The 20,625-nt window shown below is 38.1% G+C and overlaps 3 protein-coding genes and 1 long non-coding RNA gene across 9 annotated transcripts; 1 reads left to right on the top strand and 3 right to left on the bottom strand.

Moving 5' to 3' along the window:
• Positions 1-1,511: 1,511 nt before the first annotated feature.
• On the top strand, positions 1,512-2,200 carry LOC125477523 (ferredoxin-thioredoxin reductase, variable chain-like). The gene has a single exon (XM_048584685.1). The coding sequence runs from the start codon at positions 1,515-1,517 to the stop codon at positions 2,019-2,021; it is 507 nt and encodes a 168-aa protein (XP_048440642.1). The 5' UTR covers positions 1,512-1,514; the 3' UTR covers positions 2,022-2,200.
• Positions 2,201-2,783: 583 nt separating this feature from the next.
• On the bottom strand, positions 2,784-12,175 carry LOC103943244 (katanin p80 WD40 repeat-containing subunit B1 homolog KTN80.4). Of its 6 annotated transcripts, none has more exons than XM_048584683.1 (20): positions 11,969-12,175; positions 11,713-11,817; positions 11,377-11,593; positions 11,048-11,178; positions 10,788-10,905; positions 10,378-10,604; positions 10,130-10,232; positions 8,737-8,807; positions 8,524-8,598; positions 8,310-8,453; positions 7,981-8,212; positions 7,290-7,817; positions 6,244-6,303; positions 6,044-6,165; positions 5,560-5,694; positions 4,928-5,002; positions 4,675-4,787; positions 3,690-3,806; positions 3,516-3,622; positions 2,784-3,404 (listed from the first exon to the last, which is right to left on the bottom strand). In XM_048584683.1, the coding sequence occupies exons 3-19, from the start codon at positions 11,402-11,404 to the stop codon at positions 3,520-3,522; spliced, it is 2,382 nt and encodes a 793-aa protein (XP_048440640.1). In that variant the 5' UTR covers positions 11,405-11,593; positions 11,713-11,817; positions 11,969-12,175; the 3' UTR covers positions 2,784-3,404; positions 3,516-3,519. The 6 variants fall into 6 exon arrangements, with proteins under 6 accessions (XP_048440640.1, XP_048440641.1, XP_009351774.1 ...); XM_048584684.1 differs by having other exon boundaries at positions 2,784-3,401; XM_009353499.3 differs by having other exon boundaries at positions 2,784-3,401; positions 3,516-3,584; positions 11,969-12,174.
• Positions 12,176-13,106: 931 nt separating this feature from the next.
• LOC103943245 lies at positions 13,107-15,183 on the bottom strand. Its single transcript, XM_009353501.3, has 6 exons — positions 14,675-15,183; positions 14,508-14,586; positions 14,345-14,404; positions 13,800-13,921; positions 13,623-13,694; positions 13,107-13,523 (listed from the first exon to the last, which is right to left on the bottom strand). Exons 1-6 carry the CDS (start codon positions 15,133-15,135, stop codon positions 13,421-13,423), a joined length of 897 nt encoding a protein of 298 aa, XP_009351776.1. The 5' UTR covers positions 15,136-15,183; the 3' UTR covers positions 13,107-13,420.
• Positions 15,184-17,829: 2,646 nt separating this feature from the next.
• LOC125477508 lies at positions 17,830-18,300 on the bottom strand. Its single transcript, XR_007258558.1, has 3 exons — positions 18,225-18,300; positions 18,065-18,129; positions 17,830-17,937 (listed from the first exon to the last, which is right to left on the bottom strand). It is a non-coding gene; the product is annotated as an uncharacterized LOC125477508 (long non-coding RNA).
• Positions 18,301-20,625: the final 2,325 nt, after the last annotated feature.

Here is a 20,625-nt window from a genome sequence, read left to right as displayed (position 1 = left end):
ACATGGCATGCTAGGGTTTTTATAAAACCTATTATGTAGTATTATATATGTGTTTTCAAAACAAGGGGTTAGTATATTCTAAAAAAAATTGGTTTTCGTACTATTACTATTATTATAAATTATGGTCCACTCATCTTTTCTGTTTTTGCGCCCCCTTAGGAGTTAGGATCGAGGCACATGATCCCGATGTCAGGACACTACGGCATAGGCATCCTCGAGTCTTCTTAGTGTAGGTATCATTCCCATTTTCGTATCTTTTTTATAGTAATTCTTCGATAGGGGCACCTCAACACGTTCCTGCTTTGGTATAATCGTTCTAATTATACATCTTTTAGTTATATGTGTGTTTAAAATGGCTTCGTGATACTCAGGTGTCGGTCAGCACATGCCTACCCTGGTATGTGAGGATATTAGGGTTGGGGCGTGTCATCTTATGTGTTTTTGAATTGTGAGTGGTTAATTGTGTTTGTACTTTACTTCACCAATCTCGAAACTGGCGAGCACCAATCAATTATATACTTTTAGAAACTCACTAAAGGATTCGTGTTGAGGCGCCCCTACCGAAGCATGACAGTTTTTCTCCAACCAGGAGATCAATTACAATGCGACATGTGTCTCCATCAAATAAAGCTTCTAGAGTCCAAGACTAAATTTATGGATCCATCCCTAGGCGTCGAGATGCTGCATAGTTGAATAAGGGGAGCAACGAATGCTTGCAGCAGTGAAGAGCATGGGCGTGGAGGTGGAGAATGACTGGTGGTAAGAGATGTATAATACAAGGTAGCTAGAGGAGAGTCGCTAAAAAAAAAAAAAAAAAAAAAATTTTAAAAAATGTGGTCTCAAACCAAACTAAAAAACTTTCAACCAATATACCAATTTAGCTGCAAAGCTGGAAAACATATGAATCGAGTCGGGTAAGCTATGGGATTGGATCTGATGGGGGCATTATTATAATATCTCAAATGTGATGGTTTTTTTTGTAAAAACTCAATAATTCTAATGAGGTGTTAGTGTAATTAACTAAATTGACCCACCTGATTGATAGTTTGATGCGCATATAATCAAACACAACTTTTACAAACCATACAACACAATGGACAAAGGGAAGCTGAGCAATTTCAACTAGAATTTCTTGCTAGGTTTGGTCTGTGGGTTGAAGGCGGGTGTGATGACTCGAATAATGAGAGTAGTTTGATGGGGTGGCCGGTGGCTAGCGTGGTCTCTGGTAGTTGGAAGGGTTGATATGCGTAGTTGCAGAGAGAAGCGTTTTTGGTAAATTGCAGATTGACCTTAAATGAGGAGCTTTTTTTGCAATTACTCAATAGTTGTGGTTATATCAGATTGGTCTTGACAGAAGGGTCCACTTTTGGCCAAATTCCAAGAATTTTGGTGTGGGGCATATGGGGTTTGGAGATTGAGTTGAGAGATAGCCCTAAGAAAATAAAGACTGGGTGTGCGTTCACCGAGAGGGATTTATTAGATAAGGGAAAGATAGACAGACGGACACAGGAGCGATGGGTATAGCAACAGTGGCAGCAGCTGCCGCCTCTTCATCCCTCAATTCATCCCTAAGGGCAGCAGCAGATGCGGGACAGCTGAAATCGTTCTCGTTCTCTTTCCCTTCTTGTTGGGCAGTTTCATTTCCACATCACAAACTCACTCCCACCGCTCTCACCCACTGCCCGTGGAGGAGGAAATTAAGTAGAAGGGTTATTTGCGAGGTTGCTGCCGCCGATGTCTCTCCATCAACATCATCAGATGAACCCGCCGCCACCGCCTTCTCCAAAATAGGAGCTAGGGTTAGGGTGAAGGTGCCTCTGAAGGTGTACCACGTGCCCAGAGTTCCGGAGGTGGACATTACTGGCATGGAAGGTGAGCTCAAGCAGTACGTTGGGCTGTGGAAGGGCAAGCGGATTTCGGCCAATCTCCCTTATAAGGTGCAGTTCGTCGTCGATGTTCAAGGCCGTGGCGCCGTTAAGTTCTTCGCCCATCTCAAGGAGGATGAGTTCGAATATCTTTGATCAATTTCGGTTAGTTCGATCCATATATATCAATCTCTCTCTCACCTCACACATTATATATCAAATAAAAATTATAAAAGATGTTGATTCATCTGGCTTCAAATAAACTGCAACTGCACTTGAATGTATGTATTTAATCACATTTACATGGATCAATCTAATATTATTATTTCTCTTGAGCATTGAGCAATATGCGGTAGAGTTTTCTTGTTGGTTAGCCTGCCTAACCTCCTGCTAGATAGAGTCGCATTCGCGTTGATGCAGCTGACAAAGGTTTGGTACGAATGAAATAATACAACAACAAATCTCGAAACAAATTGTTTTGCCTCCTTGTTTTCATGGGCACAGAGACTATTTTTCTTCTTCAATCGTTTGCCTTAGTTTTCCTGATAGAATGAACTAATGATTGCTAAGGGGGGAGAACACTCCAGTTAGGTTCAAGCTTAGGTGGGGAAACAACTTCAATTGGAAAAACCAATCCAATTGGAAAAACAACTCCAATTGGGAAACCCACTAAATCCTATCTATAATTCCTAATAGATCTAAAACTCATCATGGGTTCGAAAAACCCAACACCACGGTGTCGTCGACTGCAGTGGGAATGATTAGTTCAACCAAATGGGCCAAATGATTTTAATTGATTTTTTTTTTTTTTATGTGGAACAAATTTGATATTTATATCAATAAAAATTTGAGATTCCTAGTTGACACATTATTTAACTGTCAAATTGGCAAATTGATTAACAGATATGAGACTATAACTAAAACACAAGTTTGTGTATGACATTGCAATCTTGTAAAGATAAGGTATGAGATTGTCATTGCACCCAAATTTGAAGGTGCAAAATATAACATACGCTTAAATAATTGTTAATGCAGCCAAAGGATACAATTTGATCATCAGATTAACGAAAAAAAAGAAGAACCAATTTGATGCTACCATGTTGGGTTAATAGTGAAACGGAGTGGAGCAGTGATCTCTTTCGCTGAGCAGAACATGGTAAATGGTGAACGGAGTGGAGCAGTGATCTCTTTCGCTGAGCAGAAATGGATTGGAAGTTCCCAAAACTGTGCAAACAGGACGTAGAGCGACATGTCGACAATTAGCCTCTCGTTTTAGCGAATAGTATAGAATTAGCTTGTAGTTAATATCTCCACTTAGCACTAATGTACAACCAGGGACTGCCCGAGTCGGCCAGGCCACACAACACAGAGAGCATTGAACCATCATAGCGGTGTTGCAAGAAGAGGAGGGGTTCATTACTCCAAAATGCACAAACTCCCTCCAAACTGCACTTTCACTATGCACACTTTTTCCGTCATGAAACTTCCTGAAGAGCTAAATTCAACTCCTGTGCAGCCTTTGCAATTGATCCTCCTCTTCTATGGTTAAAAATGAATGAACAAAAGGATATTGGCATCTCCGACATAATTAATTAAAATGAGGAGACAGAAAAAGACCCCGATTGAAGTAAACTAAAGAAAAAAAGGCACCTGGTTAGAGCCGGCAAACAGCATTTGACCTTTTCAAGCTCCACAAAACAGATGTTGCAGCGCTCCAGCCTAGGGCAACCATTTCAAAATACATAGCCACCTCAAATCTGATCATGCTTAAATCTTAAGATATAAGGTAAAGAAAAATGTATATCAGAACAATAAAAAGCATACCTTTTCTCGGCTTCAATATCAACACCAACAGATGACGACGCAGATATTGCTGAATAGATCACAGAACCAAACACTCTAACCAGCTTGAGCAGCATTTCCAAAGAAATGCCTAAATGCCTGAATAAAGATCAGGCCCGTCAAATAATGAGCATCGAAATTGCAGATGAAAGATCCCAATCACAAAACCTAGTAAGGACGTTGCTATTTTATTTGCTAATCACGAATGTTATTATTGCATATCAAATTCTGCTTGACTACCACAAGGGGTGTGTCATTCTACCACGAAGCAACCGGATCTAGGGTCATAAAATATACTTCACCCAGGTAACATCCATCCAACACCGGAAAATTGCTATTGGAGGCCACTCTTTCACAGCCACCAACACCCTACCCCGCCTTTTTTTCTTGATTTCCTAACAATTGTTCTCGTTAGTGAAATTTTATGGGCAACAGATGGCATGTCACACATTTCATTCATATCCAACCTGTGAATATGGTGCCCATAGTGCACCAGAAATCCACATGGCCTTCCATATTAAGGAAAAACAAGGCTAATGTAGTGGCAAAGCCTCACTCCTAAAAGAAATGATTGAAAATATATCACTTCAAAGGCACAAAGCATATTAAGTTAAAAGAAATATGAGACTGGTTTCCCATACAGAACTTGCAACAGCTTTTCCAATTTCAAACCCAAAAGTGCGGCATGCTCAGAAATCCACAGCAAATTATAACTAAACAAATGAATGGATGATACTTCTGTGTATGCATAGCGTTGAGAAAATATTGGGGGAGCAGAGGACATCTATGATATGGTGAGCCTCCTTATGCGATAGAACAATAGAAAATGACAACAGGCAAATTTTATTGTTTTAAGATGGCTCAGATTATATGAACAGTTACTTTCTAGAACTAAAACTCAAAATGAATATACAAAGTAAAGTGTCTAGAAGCTGTTTAAAAGGAAGATACTGCTAAAACTTCTTACCTATCCATGTTACTTTCTAGAAGGCCAGTGAGGAGTGGCAGAAGGTAAGTGCATATATCCAGTGTGACAATATCAATTTTTTGTGTCATAATGCTGACTACATCCGCAATGACCTGGATTAAAAGCAAAAACATTACACATAAACTGTAGTTCTATAAAATAACTATAAGGGATGTGCTCCACGTTCAATAGTATCTAGAAACTAAGGGCTCAAGAAAAACTAAATTAAGACAGTACTGCAGGATATACTTACAGCATGATCAGCCATCTTCTCCATTGCACCAAGGACCCCCTTAACATCATTCCTTTCCCAATATCTATAGACTACCTGCAAAGACCAACAACATTCATCAACTTATTGGTTGATAGTTAAAAGTATTCGCCCGAATATTGTCTTATTATTGTAACTGAGCACTGATTGGTAGTTCCTCATTGCAGGCTTGCAGCTCAGCAGTTCTTATATAACTTCCTACTTGGAACCATGATTTTGGAACCTAACCCAAATCCTGGGCCCCTATCTATCCCCAACCTTATCTGCCATTCCAAACACTGCTAACACACAAAAAAAAAAAAAAAAAAAAAAAAAAAAAAAAAACCACTGATAGAACTGCTACAAAAAAACATTAAAAAAATCTTGCATTTTGTGGCTACTAAGATGCAAACAGAAAGAAAAAAAGCTCAAGAAATTCTATGAAGACAAATGGGATGCAATGAATTATTGAAAGATAGTCGACCTAAGCATTATTGGCAACCCCAATTAACAAGCATTGAGCTCCCATCAACTTAATGATGCTCGAAATTCATGTAAAGGAAGAAAAGATGCATATAGAACACAATAGCACCACATAAAAACTTAAAAAGAGTCCAAAAACCAATAAATATAACCTGTAATTTGGCAACACGAGATTGCATGGAGCCAACAAATTTATCGTGTTTTTCCAGGAGATCTGCAATAGCATCCTCATCACTAGCAGACACTGTTTCTTTTTCAGTAGATGTAGGATAACCTCGCTGCTTAAACTTCAAACCAAAAGAAGATGGTATTGGTTACAATTTTTGCCCACCAAAATGAAACACCATCCAGTAGTTAACATGAGAAAATAATAAATCTTATACAGTTCCATGGTCTTTACTACAGTGATCTATCCATGGTTCCAGTCAGTCCTCATGTCATGACATTATGGGGAAAGAAAAGTACATTGAGAATTGGGCACAATTTGCAATTAAGTGTAACTCATGGTTAAAAACTTGAATGCCATTTTTTTTTAAAATGACAGAGTATTCCCATGTCATTTTCTTAAGTGCAATTTGTGATGCGTATCAAGAAAGAAAGATGGCACAAAAAGGCAGAACAAAGATGTAGCCATACCGCATTTAAAGGGATAATATTTGGTGCAGACGCTGTTCCCAGGGTACCATTGGAAGTAGGTCCCTCGTAGTTAGAATATCTATCTCTTTTCTCCCAATTTACAGCAATTGAGTGCAATCTCCCTAGATATACCATATAGAGCTTGGGTCATACTTCACTAGACTAGTCATATAAATGACACACAAGCAAAAGACCTATACCTCCTCTTTGACCTTCAGCAGAAAATGCTTCTCTGCTCACCTTGTGCCCTGGAGCCTCATCTTAATAACAAAAAAAAAGAAAGAAAGGTGAAAAAAGAAATAGTAGCTTAAGGTTTGACAATATGACACTCAGTCTCAAGGGTATATAAAAGATAGACAAACCCACATGTAAAAGGCCATCAATCATTAAAGAAAACATTAAAGATAATATAGAATACAATACTATACAATAGAGAGACCAAATTAAAACACATGGCAAATGACAGCAATGAATATGCAAAACATACAAATGTTCTGATAACAGCCATTAGAAATGCGCCAGAGAATCCATTTTCAGAGTAAGGAATTTTCCCATTCCCTTGGTTGGCAATACCATCCTCAGAGGGTTAATTTCTTACTATGGTTTTCATGATCACACCTCCATCTGCTTTGATTTCACACTAGTGAGAAGGCCTTCCTTGGGTGACTATCTGATAAATACCTATGTGGAATAATGATTACCGATGATTTAAGGAGATAAGATGGCTTGTGGTTCTACTGTATGATTGGTTCATTCAACCAGCCTTGTACAACCTTTGCAACTGATATGAAAACTGTTTATTTCCAAAATAATGCAAGAAACTTAAATGGCCACAACATTACTTTGGTACAACAAAGCGATTATTCAAGTAGGGGGTCAGGCAGAGGGGAGGGCGACCTCCCCAACTCACACACACATGAAGGCTTGAGCAGCTGATATTATAAATCTAATATTTAAAATATTCTGCCAATAAAGATATTTAAAATATCAATATAATCTCAAGTGTTAACATATCCAAGGCTTGTGTAGCAGAGACTAGAAAATCCATCAGACTTACAATATTATGGCTCACGTATAGACACGTCATTGATGTATAAACATCTTCAAAAGCATAAGTAAACTGAGATAAGATATATACCAAAATTGACAACCACCCCAAGAATCAAGATCCAAAATTAGACTAAATGGCGATATATTGAATATATTGGATGAGGGGAAAGCGTTCTACTAAAGATTAGATACATACAACTTTCATGCTGGTAACTTGCAGTTGGCACCATCATTGAACTAGTTTCATGCTTCCCAGGTCCAAAATATATATCATCTTTTGTGTTCTTTTCAGCATGTATTCCCTGAGTTGAACTTAAAACTGTTGAGAAGCCATTCTTATCTGCAGCACTGCTTAATTCAATAGCCTTAGAAGCAGGGGATTCAGACACCGAAGAGACAGCTGGCTTATCCACTTCTTCTCTGCTATTGGACAACTTCCGGAAATCAGTTGCCTTTGACTGCAAAGAAAATGCCAGTGGTCTTCCAGCAACGCTAACCTCTTTTCTAGACTCAGATGACAGCTCTGACCTCATACTAGTTCTTGGCACAATTACAGGTATGACATCAGACTTGTTAAAAGTTGGAATATTAGCTGTTGAATGGGTCTTAGTAGAACTCCTCTTCAGGGTTGATGCATTAGGAACTGCCACTGAACTAGCCACAATAGTTTTTGGACTGGAATTCATATTGATCCTTTGAGGAGCACCAGGAACAATTCCTGTGGCTTCATTCAGAGGATAATCAGGCATTAAACAGTCAACATCAGAATGAAGTAATAACATAAAGAAATGTGAAAAAGCTAAGATAAGATCTGTGATAAAACAAATCTGAGAATCCCAGCAACACAGCAAAAATTAAATTTAAAAAAAGGCTAATAATTTGCCTACATGCAATAATTTTTGGCTCCTTAACGAGATCTGAATTCTGAGAAACTGATAACCTTCCAAGAGATTTTGTTTCCTTCACTAAAGAATCTGAATTTTGTGAAACAGACAACCGGCCCAAACTAGATTTAGCAGCGATCTCATTGAGCACAGAGAGATTCCCACCAGACAATGATTTAGATTCTGAATGCCCACTCAATCTGCTGGCATTACCAATTGCATACGGTTCAATGCGCTAACCAAGCAACAGATAAGTTTTAAATCAATAGTTAATACCACCAGGGCTAGAAACCAAGAAAACACTCCAAGAACAAAGATAAACTGAATAATACCGAGATGTCTACAACCCACACTCCAACACAACTCTGATTGTAAGAGCATCCAAGAAGCTTTCCCTCATGAACATTAAGATCTGACAATCGAGACCATCCCACCTCCACAGCATCATGGCACCTTATTGGCTCCCACGAGAAAACCTATGCAGTAAAACTATTAAGTATGCGTATCTGATAATCCTGATTATTATGAAGGATTATATGAGCTTGCCTTTAAACTTTCATGCAATCCACAGAGTAGGGCTCTCCCATCAGGGCTAAAAGTCAAAGAACGCACTCCAGTTGTCTGTTAGAAACTAGAAATTAGATAGATAATCTCCTTAATAGAAAGAAAATCATGAAAATCTTAATTTCTTGGCGATATTATGGACCAATACTTTTACAAATTAAGAGCCAAGAGATGTATTCAAGAGGTATACAGCACCTCAGGTCCAGCAGAGCCAATTAGCTCGAAGGTTTCAAGGTCCCAAAATTTGACAGTTCTATCTGCTGAACCTGAAAAGGAGGTGAGGAGGGGATAAAGAAAGCAATATATGTGAAATACTATGCAAGAACAGGTGCAGTGTAAATGAATGCAGATTACCAGAGTTTACGGTTGTTTATATCCTGGAATAAAAGAAGTAATAAGCACTCTTGGAAGCAGCATGTTATACACTTTATTGATATTCGAAACAACCACACAATTTTGAAATGCCACTATTATTGTTACTTTCCGTCGCCAAAATTTACAGCTGGTAAAGAGCCACTTTAAGAAATGAAACAGCTACTGTAGACAGATAGACTCGTCAAGTTCCCACTAAAAACGGATACACACACGAAAACTCACTAGTCATTCTTTGGTTATTTGGGGAATCTCGAAGACGTAAAGGTCAGAACATGGTAGAATATGTATCCACATGACTTTTCAATGGGTAGAGTATAAGGTGATCAATAAATTGAAATTAGCACTGAAAAAGTTCTGAACTAATTGAAATCAAGTGCCTCCAGCTTTATAGATCATGTAAAGCCCTGATACGGAAATTTTGGACATTCAAATCTATGTTTGGAAAGGGACAATGTGTCACGAATAGGAAAATCTCACCTACGTTCTTTTACCAAAATATTAACACTAATAGTTGAAAACTAGTTGAGGACTAAGTTAACGGATGCAGAAGCCAAGTTCAAAATTCAATAAACTAGAGTCCCTCTAGCTTCTTATGTAATAATGCAGTTTACACATGTAGTCGGCAGGTTTAGTGTCTTAAAGTCTCTCTAAGTTACAAAATTAATGTGTTTAAGTGTCGCAAATTAGTCACTAGAATTTGTAAGTATATTATGTGGATCTTTCCAGACTCATGTCCCACCCAATTAGCCTATAAAGGGGACTACTTTGTAAGCTTTTACTGTCAGAGTTAGTAAAAGAATTTTTCTAATGTCTCGGAAAGATATGCATATTCCAACTTATATCTAGATGCTTTATAGATTTTCCTGCCCCATTAAACAACACAAAGCACCAGACACCAGGATATCTAATGGTCAAACTGATGCAGTTAAGAACCAGATAATAGGAAAACCAATTTCAATAAGAAATGAAAACAGTGGATAAAACTACTATCTATAGCAAGGAAGAAGCAGCCTACAATGAAGCAATGGCCTATCTTGAGCTGTAGGATGACAAAATGGCACCTCAATATATAAACAATAATCCGCGGGACTATCAGAACATACCAAGGACATTGACACCCATTTTCATTTGCCCGAGGAAACAATGCACTGCAATATACAGCTAATAACACCAGCTCAACTCATTACTGATGAGTACAAAAGAAGATACCAACCTGTTGCTAGCAGAAACTCGTGGGGATGAAAGTCTATGCACTGAACCTGGCCCTCATGACACTTGAAGTCATGCAGCAGCTTTCCAGCGGTCAGGTCCCACAACTGTGAAATATTAGATTTTAGTTTATTTGTTGTCTGAAAAAACATCAAATGGCATAATTTGTCTAAAGATTACATGTATCAACATCCATAATAATGGCCAAAGAAAATAGAATTAATTACTTTGCAAGGGGAAAGAAATAGTAACCTTCACAGTGTTGTCCTCTCCACCAGAAACAACCCAACGTCCATCTGGGGTAAATCTGATAGCATTGACCCCTCGAGTATGGCCTTTGTATGTGTGAATACACCCCTTCTTCCTGATATCCCATATTTTGAGATTTGTATCTAAGGAGCCAGATGCAAAGAACTCCCCAAAAGGATGAAAATCCACAGATATACAATTGGATCTGTGACCGGTAAGTGTGCGAACAACTACACAAAAAATCACATACCAAAACCAAAAAATATATATATATATAAGACAATTTGACAGCATAAAATAGAAATCTAAAAAAGCTCCCAGTGCAGTTTCGTTAGGGGGTAGTCTCTTGTTTGGCAGAATTTAAAGGAAGATATTGCAGAAAAAATATAAAATAAAATAAATAAACCGCATACTCTTTGCCTCCTCTAAATCCCAAAGCTTAATTGTACCACTTGCAGCTCCTGCAGCTACTAAGACCTCTGAAGAATCAAAGCTTACTGAATCAATTCCACTGGTGTGTCCAGACAAACTCTGGGCATGAAGGGATGTCGAGAAGATTAGATTCAATGAAATAACAAAACTTGTTCCAAGTTGATAACTATACAATTTCTCTGGAAAATTTGCAGCAGCATCAATATTAACCTCACAAGGAGAGAGGGAGCGCGTAGGTTACCAGTAAGGCATTGGGTTTCCCAATGGCCCAGAGATTGACCTTGTGATCTTCTCCGCCGGTGACAAGAACTCTAGAAGATTTTCTGCCAATCTTGAGGCAATTCACAGCTGCAGAATGTGCTACAAATTCCTCTGAGGCACAACCCAGGTTAAGGATAAAAATACGGGAGATATTATTCTGAATCTGATACCCGTACATACAAACATACACACACACAGAAAAGTGTGTTTAAAGAAAAAAAGAGAACCATAGATTGTGTGTGTGCAATCTGCCAATGACGGAGGGAAACTGTAGGGCATAATGAAATAAATAAACCAAGAAGAGGATACGTAGCTTGTAAGCGCGTTTAGTAGTCATGGGGGAAGAAGAAGAAAAGAGAAACCCTAGCCGCCCTAGGTAAATATAGCAGCAGCTCTGACCACACCAGTCCGAAGTAGTCCACGCACTGAAATCAAATCTCAAATCTCGATGTCAAAGTGCTGCTGAATATGATGAGAAGGGTGATGATTGTGGTTCCATTCCGGATCTCGAAGAATGCACTCCGTTCTGCTCCGTAACGTCAAAATTGAAAATTCAAATACAGAACAAATTTAGGGATAAAAGAGATTAGATCGGGAGATGAGAGCGATAGGAAAGATGAAGAAAAGAATACAGCGGTACATTACATTGTGAAACTGAAGGGAAAGAATGAAGATTGGATTGGGTTGGAGGTTTCTTTCGTTTATCGCTGCTGCTGCTTCTTCTTCACACTCTCAAAGTTGTCACAAAATCTAAAATTACATTTCTTGTCAAAATTGAAAATGAAAATGTACCAGAGAGACGAAAGAAAGGGGTACCGTGGATTAGAGAGTAGCAATTAGTAATTAGAGTATGGAGTATTCTTAAAAGGTAATTAAAGTTGGAGGTACAAGTTACTCTTACCACGGGCGACAGCGACTCAGCGAGTATTCCTCTGCTTCCAACTCCAATTTCATTCATTCATTCATTCCCCAGACCAGACCAGATTGTTCAAATAAAAAGGCATCGGCGAGCCAGTGGCCGCTGTAGCGGATGCCAATCTATAATTGAGTCAGTGCACGCAGACGCACGCGAGGATGAGCCGCTTTCCTTTCACGACTTGGGTATATATACAACACTAAACACAGTGGGAGAATTAGTTGGTTTTCAACTTAAAATCTCTCACTGATTGTTGTACTTTTGTCTTTCGTTTAGTTTAATGCTATTGTATTGATACAATATTTTTCTCTCTAATTAATCATTATACTTCTTTTGCCTGATATAACATGTGTCTATATTTTATTATATTCGAATTGTTTATTCTTTTTATCAACGTTTGACTATATTTTATTATATTCTAATTGTTTATCCTCTTTATTATTATATTAGATATGTTTAGAGAAATTCATTAATTTGAAAACCATTTAGTTATTTATATATGTTGAACAAATCAATAATTACGATAAGTAATAATATTTTTGTGATTATTCATCAATTTATTCTATTCATATGAACGATTAAATAATCTTTAAATTAGATAAATTTTATTAGAGATCTAAAGTGTTCAAGAAGATAATGAGTGGTGAATAGATAATGAGTGGGTGAGTAAAAGGACCATTGTACATGCTGTTTCTCCTTCCTTCCCAAATCAAAATTAAAGGGACTGGCCACCCATCACTCACCTTCCTCAACTCTCTACCTTTTATCGTTTCCTTTTTTTCTTTTCTTTTTGGGACGAATTCTCGTTTCCTTTTCTTCATTTTTTTTTTTTTTCTTCTTTTTGATTTGGGTTTTTAATATGTTTTTCATTTTTTGTATCGACTAATTCTCATACATTTTGTGTTTGTGTATATATATATCATGTGGGAGCCACTATTAACATGATCACATACCTTTGACACTTTGTTAAAAAATTCAATTAGAGATGTTATGTATTGAACTTGGACCAAAGATACAATGCAAATAAAAATAGTTACTGAAAAGCTAAATTTTAAAACTTTTGGAGGTTCTAGGAGATCAATCCTAATAAAAAAGAAACAAAAGAAAGAGTGCTAGAAGGTGATAGATAATTGAGTCCTTGTTGTATGATTGTACCAAATAGTAATATACATTATTCATCCACAAATTTTACTTACGTCCAAAGCAAACAAAACAAGATAGAAGTGTTCACCAAAAAAAAAAAACAAAATAGAAGTTCATACTACTAAAAACATGTATAAACGAAATACTCCCCGCCCCAACTTCCTTAACTGTAGATCGTAGCTGGCTAGTAAATTGAAGGGAGGATGGCGTTGAAAACATATTATGAACTTGTCAACCCAAGCCCTCCAAACACCACAACTTTTATAAACATCCACAAGCGAATGATTATGGGTTTCAGATCTTGAAGTACTTGTATCCATACTCTGTGTTGGTCATCCCCTCTTCCCAATCACCCATGTTACGGCCACCAAAAACTATCTGTTGAATGCCCAGATATCTGCCACCAAGAAAGCAAGGAAACAATGCCAACGTAGTCAATCTCCGTCCAGACTCGATAACTCTCTTGTTAGTTTTACTTTAGATTATTCAAACTTACTCTGTACTCAAGACTGTCAAGCAGTTGAGGAGTACATCCACAGCAAAATAGTCAGCTGTACCAAGGTCTACCCTGTTGTGCATGTATGTATAAGATTTTTCAAGTTTTAAATCCCATGTGGAAAAAAATTGCAAAGAACTGCAATATAAAAATTCAGCTAAGTTCTACAATGCATACCAAACACGACCCCAGTTATCCTGAAACTCAACGTCGCTGATATCATGAAATGAAGATGGCATCACTTTGAAACCCTTATCCACATCATAAAGGGGATTGTACTCCATAGAAGAATTTGCCAGCTGCCATCAGTAGTTCGGTACCATACTATATTAGCATATTTCAATCTTTTTACACATAACAACAACTATTACTAAAAGGATTGATTAGGCTCAATAACAATGTGAAGATGCATAAACATTCAGTGTATGTTTTATAAAAGAAAAGGATTGCCTCTCACATTAGGAAATTTAACTCTAGAGTCCAAACATTGTCTCGCATATTGAATTGAATAATTGCACCATACCTTCATATCTTGAATACACTTGAGGTTGTTGACTTTCTAAGAAAATCTTTGTATACGACACAATTACCCAATTACTGCCCGTATGTATTTAAGATCACCAATTCGGCAAAATTACTCAGGACTATATAGCATTTTGAAAATGGAGTAAAGCTGTAAGAATGTAAGGCTGCAGAGATATATAACAATGGAATTAGCCAACCTGCAGATTAGTAGAATTAAAGGCACCCAAGCGTCCCATGACATACCATGATTGAATAACCTGCACAAATATCACAATAAACCTGTAGATTAGTAGGAATAATGGAAGAGCGTTTAATGTTGGATGTTGAAAACACAGAAAGGAAGCAGGTGGACGGACATACACTGCCGAAGAGATCGACATCGCGATCAGATGGGGATCCATAGAATTCAAACCATATGTGGGAATCAAGAGGATTGAAGCTGTCAGGTATAAAACATAGTTACTGATTAAAGGAAATAAAAGTGTAAACAAGTATAAGATAGACAAATGAGAAGACAGTTCACTCACTCTCTGAAATTGACTTTGAAGGCAAGGACAGAACCGGTTTTGGATTTGGTGAAGTCCCTGCCCTTCTGGCGGATTCTTTCTTCGACCCTTTTCCTCATGAGCTCAGGGTTCCCAATGCTGTCTCCAAGAACCGCTCGCAGCTCACCATCGTCCTTGCAGGCGTCTTCCAACACTTTGGCCCAGGCAGGATACTTGTGAAGGCAGTCGTACTCGCGCTTCCTCTTCTCTTCACGAATTTTAACAAGTCTGCGTCCTCTGGCGGTGGTACCTGACCCTTTGGCCGCCTCGGCCTGGCATACTACTAGTGATAGGAGCCGAGGTGGTGGAGTTGGATGAGGTCGACAGTTGGATTCTTCGTTTCTTCTTCTTCTTCCTCGTGTATTGTTGTAATTAAAATTCTGTAGTGAGATTAAGCCTGAACCCTCCAGCTTGGCTCCTCCTGTGACTAAGGCCGCCATCATTTCTCAATCCTCAGCTCACCTCATCCCATCTAAATTCCATCATTTCTTTTCTTTGTCATTTATCTCCTGCGGCCGCAATGAGAGATTATTCCAACTGCAAAGCCCATCATCCATTTACCAAAGCCCAAAACTTCAAAATCTTAAGGCCCACCTCAGAATCTATTTGTGCCGAGTTGAACTTCGGTGCATTGTGGGCGTACGTGCCCTGTGACCCACTAGTCCAACTGATATCTACTTTATTTTGCTTTTGAAATCAAAATTCTTTGCTAAGTGTAGATTAATTAAGTAGTCATTCACTACTATGAGAAATTTTTCCAGGTTCCGCTCTCGTATGACACCTGGTGTTCCAACGAATGAAAATTAGACACGTGTCTATTCCATGTTTCAATTAAATTGCATTCTTGAAAAACCAAAGAGACAAGAAAGTCTGTCAAACTTCCATTGCCGTTAATAACATTTAAACGAACCCCTACTCTGGTTCTCGTCCTTAGTTCTGATGGTCTTCCCTGCCGTCATACGGATAAGCCAATCTACTGCAGTTTATCAACAATTGCTCCAGATTTAGTTTCAGACAGTTTCTTTGAGTTGTACTGTCATTTTCCTTGGTTGGGTTATTTTGGCCCTTTTATGAAATTAGATGAAAACCTCATTTTACAGACAGATCAATGCAAATAGGCCGCCATTCATGCCTTGTCAAGCCAAATCATTCAATGCTCCTTATTTGATTTCATGAAAATCAGAATATGAAAACCAGAAGAAGAAAAATAAAAACCCATAGATACCTATAAAAGAATAAGAAATTACTCAAAGAAGCTTCAGAGAACTGAGAAATTAACGATGGAGGAGGAGGAGGCCATTGCACGTTGCAGCAATCTGGATGATGGAGGAGGCCATTGCACATCGCAGCAATCTGGATGATTTGAATTCGCTTTTCCTCTTTTTAAGACGGCAGAGATAAAGACGGAGTTTGACGGAGTTTAGCGAAGTTTCTCTTTTCTAGTTTGCGGGGCCCGCTATCTCAGAAATTATCAGAATGCAGTTTAATTGAAACATGGAATAGCCACGTGTCTAACTTTCATTCCTTGGAACACCAGATGTCATATGTGACCGGAACCTGGAAAATTTCTCCATTACTATAGTCTATTGGTATTCCTCTCTACTTAGAAATAAGAGGTCTTAAATTTAAATCTCGTGGATGGCAAATTCAATACTAAATTAGACTACCCATTGTGTGGCTCCTTTTTCTTAGTATAAAATTATCAATGTACTCAAAAAAAAAAAAAAAAAAAAAAAGCGCTTAATTAAGTAATTTATGATGCGAAAGGACTCTCTTCTCTTGGAACTGCTACTTGGGGTTTTGAATGAATAGGGAGGGAGTTGGGACGTTTCTCTCATGTGATAAATTGAAGAGAGTTTGGTTTCTCTTGGAAGTTGGAATAGACAAGGCAACGTCACATTTGGATTTAGTTATAGTGGCTTCAACTTCAAATTTATTATTATCAAATTCAAATTTGCTGCAATCTGCATGATATTTATTTGTTCTATTTTTGTAGTATTAATTGTGAGGTTAGATGTTGTACTGATTCTACTGAATCAGTAATGCAGATGCTGAATCTTTTTCCTAAAGCAACAGTCATGCTAACTGCTGAGCTAACATGGAGGTAGGTCATAGACACACCACCATTGAAACGGATGAGATTTCACAAGTTTCACTCATTCCCTGGAGGGGAGGCCCTTCCGCCACAAAACACAAGCGCGCACACACACAAATCAACGGAGAAGAGGAACAAATTTGCTTCCTCCAGATTGTTATTGATTGGAAATCAAGTTTTGGCAAATGCTAAATAGGAACTCGTAGATTGTAAATCATGAACGCTAATGAGAGAGATCACTCATCAACACCATTAACATTCTGATCCAACTGAACTCAACTCATGCATGGTTAAGACACTGGCTTCAAGACATACATTTTGCATGCATGAGAGTCCACAGTGGCCTGTCTAGTTTCCGACAAATCATGCCTTCAATGTCTTGTGCTGCATGACAGCGAGCAAGATATCAGTAATTCTCTCTCAAAAATTACAATACAGCTGCCAAAAGTAGCAAGAATTGAGAAAGAACAGATGACTGATTATACAAGGATTATTATACCTCCCAGAGGTCTCTCGCTTCAACAACACTGTCTGTGGGGATCTCAACGTCATCCCAGTGAGCTGTGACCGAAGTTTTCCAAGGTCCTCGGTTGATAAGGAGTAAAACTACTCTGTATCCTGACAAGGGCCCCGCCCAAATCTGTTCATTCAAATTTCAGAGTTACACAATGACAGAATTCTTACGTATACATATCAAAAAAGATTTTCTGGCATTTTCATTTTTACCTCAAGATCCCCTTCTGATCTGACCTTTTTAGCTTGGACGCCAAGTGGACCTGTTACAGTTAACCATCAAGAATCACAATTCCAAGTTGTTTTAGTGTAAACTTGATGTTCACTCACTAGGAAGGAAAATTGGTGCTTGTCTGAAGCTTGTAGTTACCTTGGTTTACAGAGATAACCTCTTTATTTTCAATGATCTCCATGGTATCTTTTGTGATATTCCTCACATCGCAACCAAGAAGAAGGGGAGCCTGTAGAACAGCTCATGTGTAACCAAACAGATGACCTAAAATTGCACATTTCATATAAAGAAGAGCATCTAGCAAATTAAACGTTTATGGTGCCTTAGAAATGGCCCATATGCTAAAATGGACTACATATTCATCTTTTATCATTCCTCCATTCCCCACTTCTAACATGTCGGGATCTGTTCAAATTTTCAGCAGATAAATAAGATTAACCTCTTTGTGAAACATCAGCACTCAACAGTGTCCCCAACCCAAATGACAGTATATGTAAAACCCAGTTTTTGGTTGCATTAGCGAAATATTCACCATTCCAGCCACCAGGTCTGGCAAAATCAGCATAAACTTCATTCATGTCTGCTCTAGAGAGCATACTGCCAACCAAAATGCCAGAAAACGGCATTATATGTGAGACCCCAAAAACATGAGACCAATTTGAGAGTTAATGGAAGCACGTGCATGTTTCTACCTTTCCCATGTATCAGAAATGTCATTATTAGTTCTCCAGCTATTTCCTTCTTTAGCACCCCATTGAGCAGGGTGCATATCTCCCCTAAAAAATGAAATAGAATACAAAACTACAAATTAAGCCTCTTACTAAGGAAACCAAAAAATACATGGTTTTTGAGTATAGGCAAACAGGACCATTACCATTCACAAAGTGAAAAGAATATAAGACAACCTGCTTTCATTAGAGCTTGGGTCATTACAGGGTACCTACAAGAAGAGTTGAAATGTTTATCAATATGTATATCATATGCAGACCTTATCCCGGGAGAATTAAGTGAAGGCAGGAAAGTTTGTGCTGTATCACCATAGAAATTCTAGGTATATTACCTAACAGTTGGCTTGGAGTCATCATTATTACAGTTATCATACTTCAAATAATCAATTCCCTGCAAAGAAAGTGCACGAGCATTTCAAGATTCTGTGACAACATATCATCATTGGAGATGTTGATTGAGTGAAATGATTACAACATATATATCATACCCAAGCAGCAAATGTTTTGGCATCTTGTTCTTCGTGGCCAAGTGAACCAGGCATGGTCTTGCTGTAAGTGAAGTACCTGCAAAGTATAAGTGAATGTACTATTTGTTTAGTTGTAGTTTATGTATATATCATCATTCAAGAGCAACTATACATGCGGCATATATTTGTATTGGGATGGGGTGTGATACGACCAATATTGCATACATTTTAATGCCCTTAGTTTAGATTTTTGTTATGTTTGTGAGTGAAGGGTTTAGGGTTTAGGGGTTAATGTTTTTATGTGCTTACTTTGTCACGCCCCGATCCCGACATACGTTCCGGATCAACACGCGACGTCACCAAATACTCGTATATCTAACATACCCATCTCCGGGATATGGCAAATCACAACTCGAGAATCAAATCTTATAGTAATTTTTCCGTATACTTTATGACTGTATCTAACCTCCTCGTTAGACTGCCTACGTACCCTCATTAAGGATCAAGCCATTCGTAGTTCACCATTGCTAAAGCTCGACATATAACACAGTCTGTTTAAGCCAAAATGCATAACATTCCTCAATCAAACATTTGAACTTGACAAGCATGAATTATTCGATTCAAACTACATAACAACCCGCAAGACAGTCAAGGTTTCTAATTCATCCATCATATAAATCATTATGCTTCAACATAAAATCGCTATTCATATCATGTAATATATCAAAGAATCAATAAAGCACAATAGTATCCTCTAGTCGCATTGATCACTGATCTAATCATTTTAATAACAATCATATTCAACATCCTTCCACAATCATCTCAAGTAACCCATTCCATGATATCAAGGAGGCACGATATTAACATTTACTTATGTTAATCAGTCAATCAGATCACATCTCAATGCTCAAAATTAATAAAGGACTTCTATATAATTCCCTGCCTAGATTTCAAGCAATAACTTGATAATTCTAATTTATATTCACAAGATTTATTGTGGGTAATTCTCATTCATTCGAATCCAGGGTACAAGTCTAACTTATAGAAATGAGAAAGAGTAAGAATTCCGGACCACTCAATGGAATCCAAAACTATCAATCAGTTTCTCGCATGTAAAATTAGTGTCATCGATCACAATCTATAAACATCAAATATATAATCATGCTTTATGAAATCATAATCAAGTCATTAACAACTTTGAAGGAGCCACCCATACATCCAACGACTTTTCTAATTGAAAGCACAAAATTCTCAAAATCCATCGTTCATATGTACATTAAAAGCTAGGGCTAGAGGGACGTAGTTCGGCCGAAGCCTATATCTTTGAAGCTATCTCAATCCAAACTCAATGAAACCCAAGGTGGATATGATCCCGGACCATCACTCAACGGAATCAGGGAGTAGGAAGGATTCCGGACCATCTCTCAACGGAATCCGAGTGGATACTCCGGACCACTCTCAACAGAATCTGAGTGGATACGATTCCGGACCATCACTCAACGGAATTGCGGAGTAGGAGGGATTCCGGACCACTCTCAACAGAATCTGAGTAGATACGATTCCGGACCATCACTCAACAAAATCGCGGAGTAGGAGGGATTCCGGACCATCTCTTAACGGAATCCGAATAGACACAAATCCGGACCATCACTCAACGGAATCGCGGAAGGCCAACAACCATATATACAACGACTCAAAGAAATGAGACAAGCACAAGTTACTTAATTTCCAATGTGTTGTGAACTTCGCATTTAGGAATGGAAAAAACATAATGAAGTGAGAAATCAAAAACAAATAACCAAGATAAATAACACCAAGAATTAACGTCGTTCAGTTATATGTACCAACGTCCACATGGCAACAACATCAATGTTTCTCTATATCAATAATGAGTACAA

Source organism: the organism of the source record quoted next, unplaced genomic scaffold (assembly GCF_019419815.1).
Source record: "Pyrus x bretschneideri cultivar Hongxiangsu unplaced genomic scaffold, Pyrus_bretschneideri_v1 Contig22, whole genome shotgun sequence".
Taxonomy (NCBI): Eukaryota; Viridiplantae; Streptophyta; class Magnoliopsida; order Rosales; family Rosaceae; genus Pyrus; species Pyrus x bretschneideri.
This window is presented reverse-complemented; position numbering and strand designations above follow the sequence as displayed.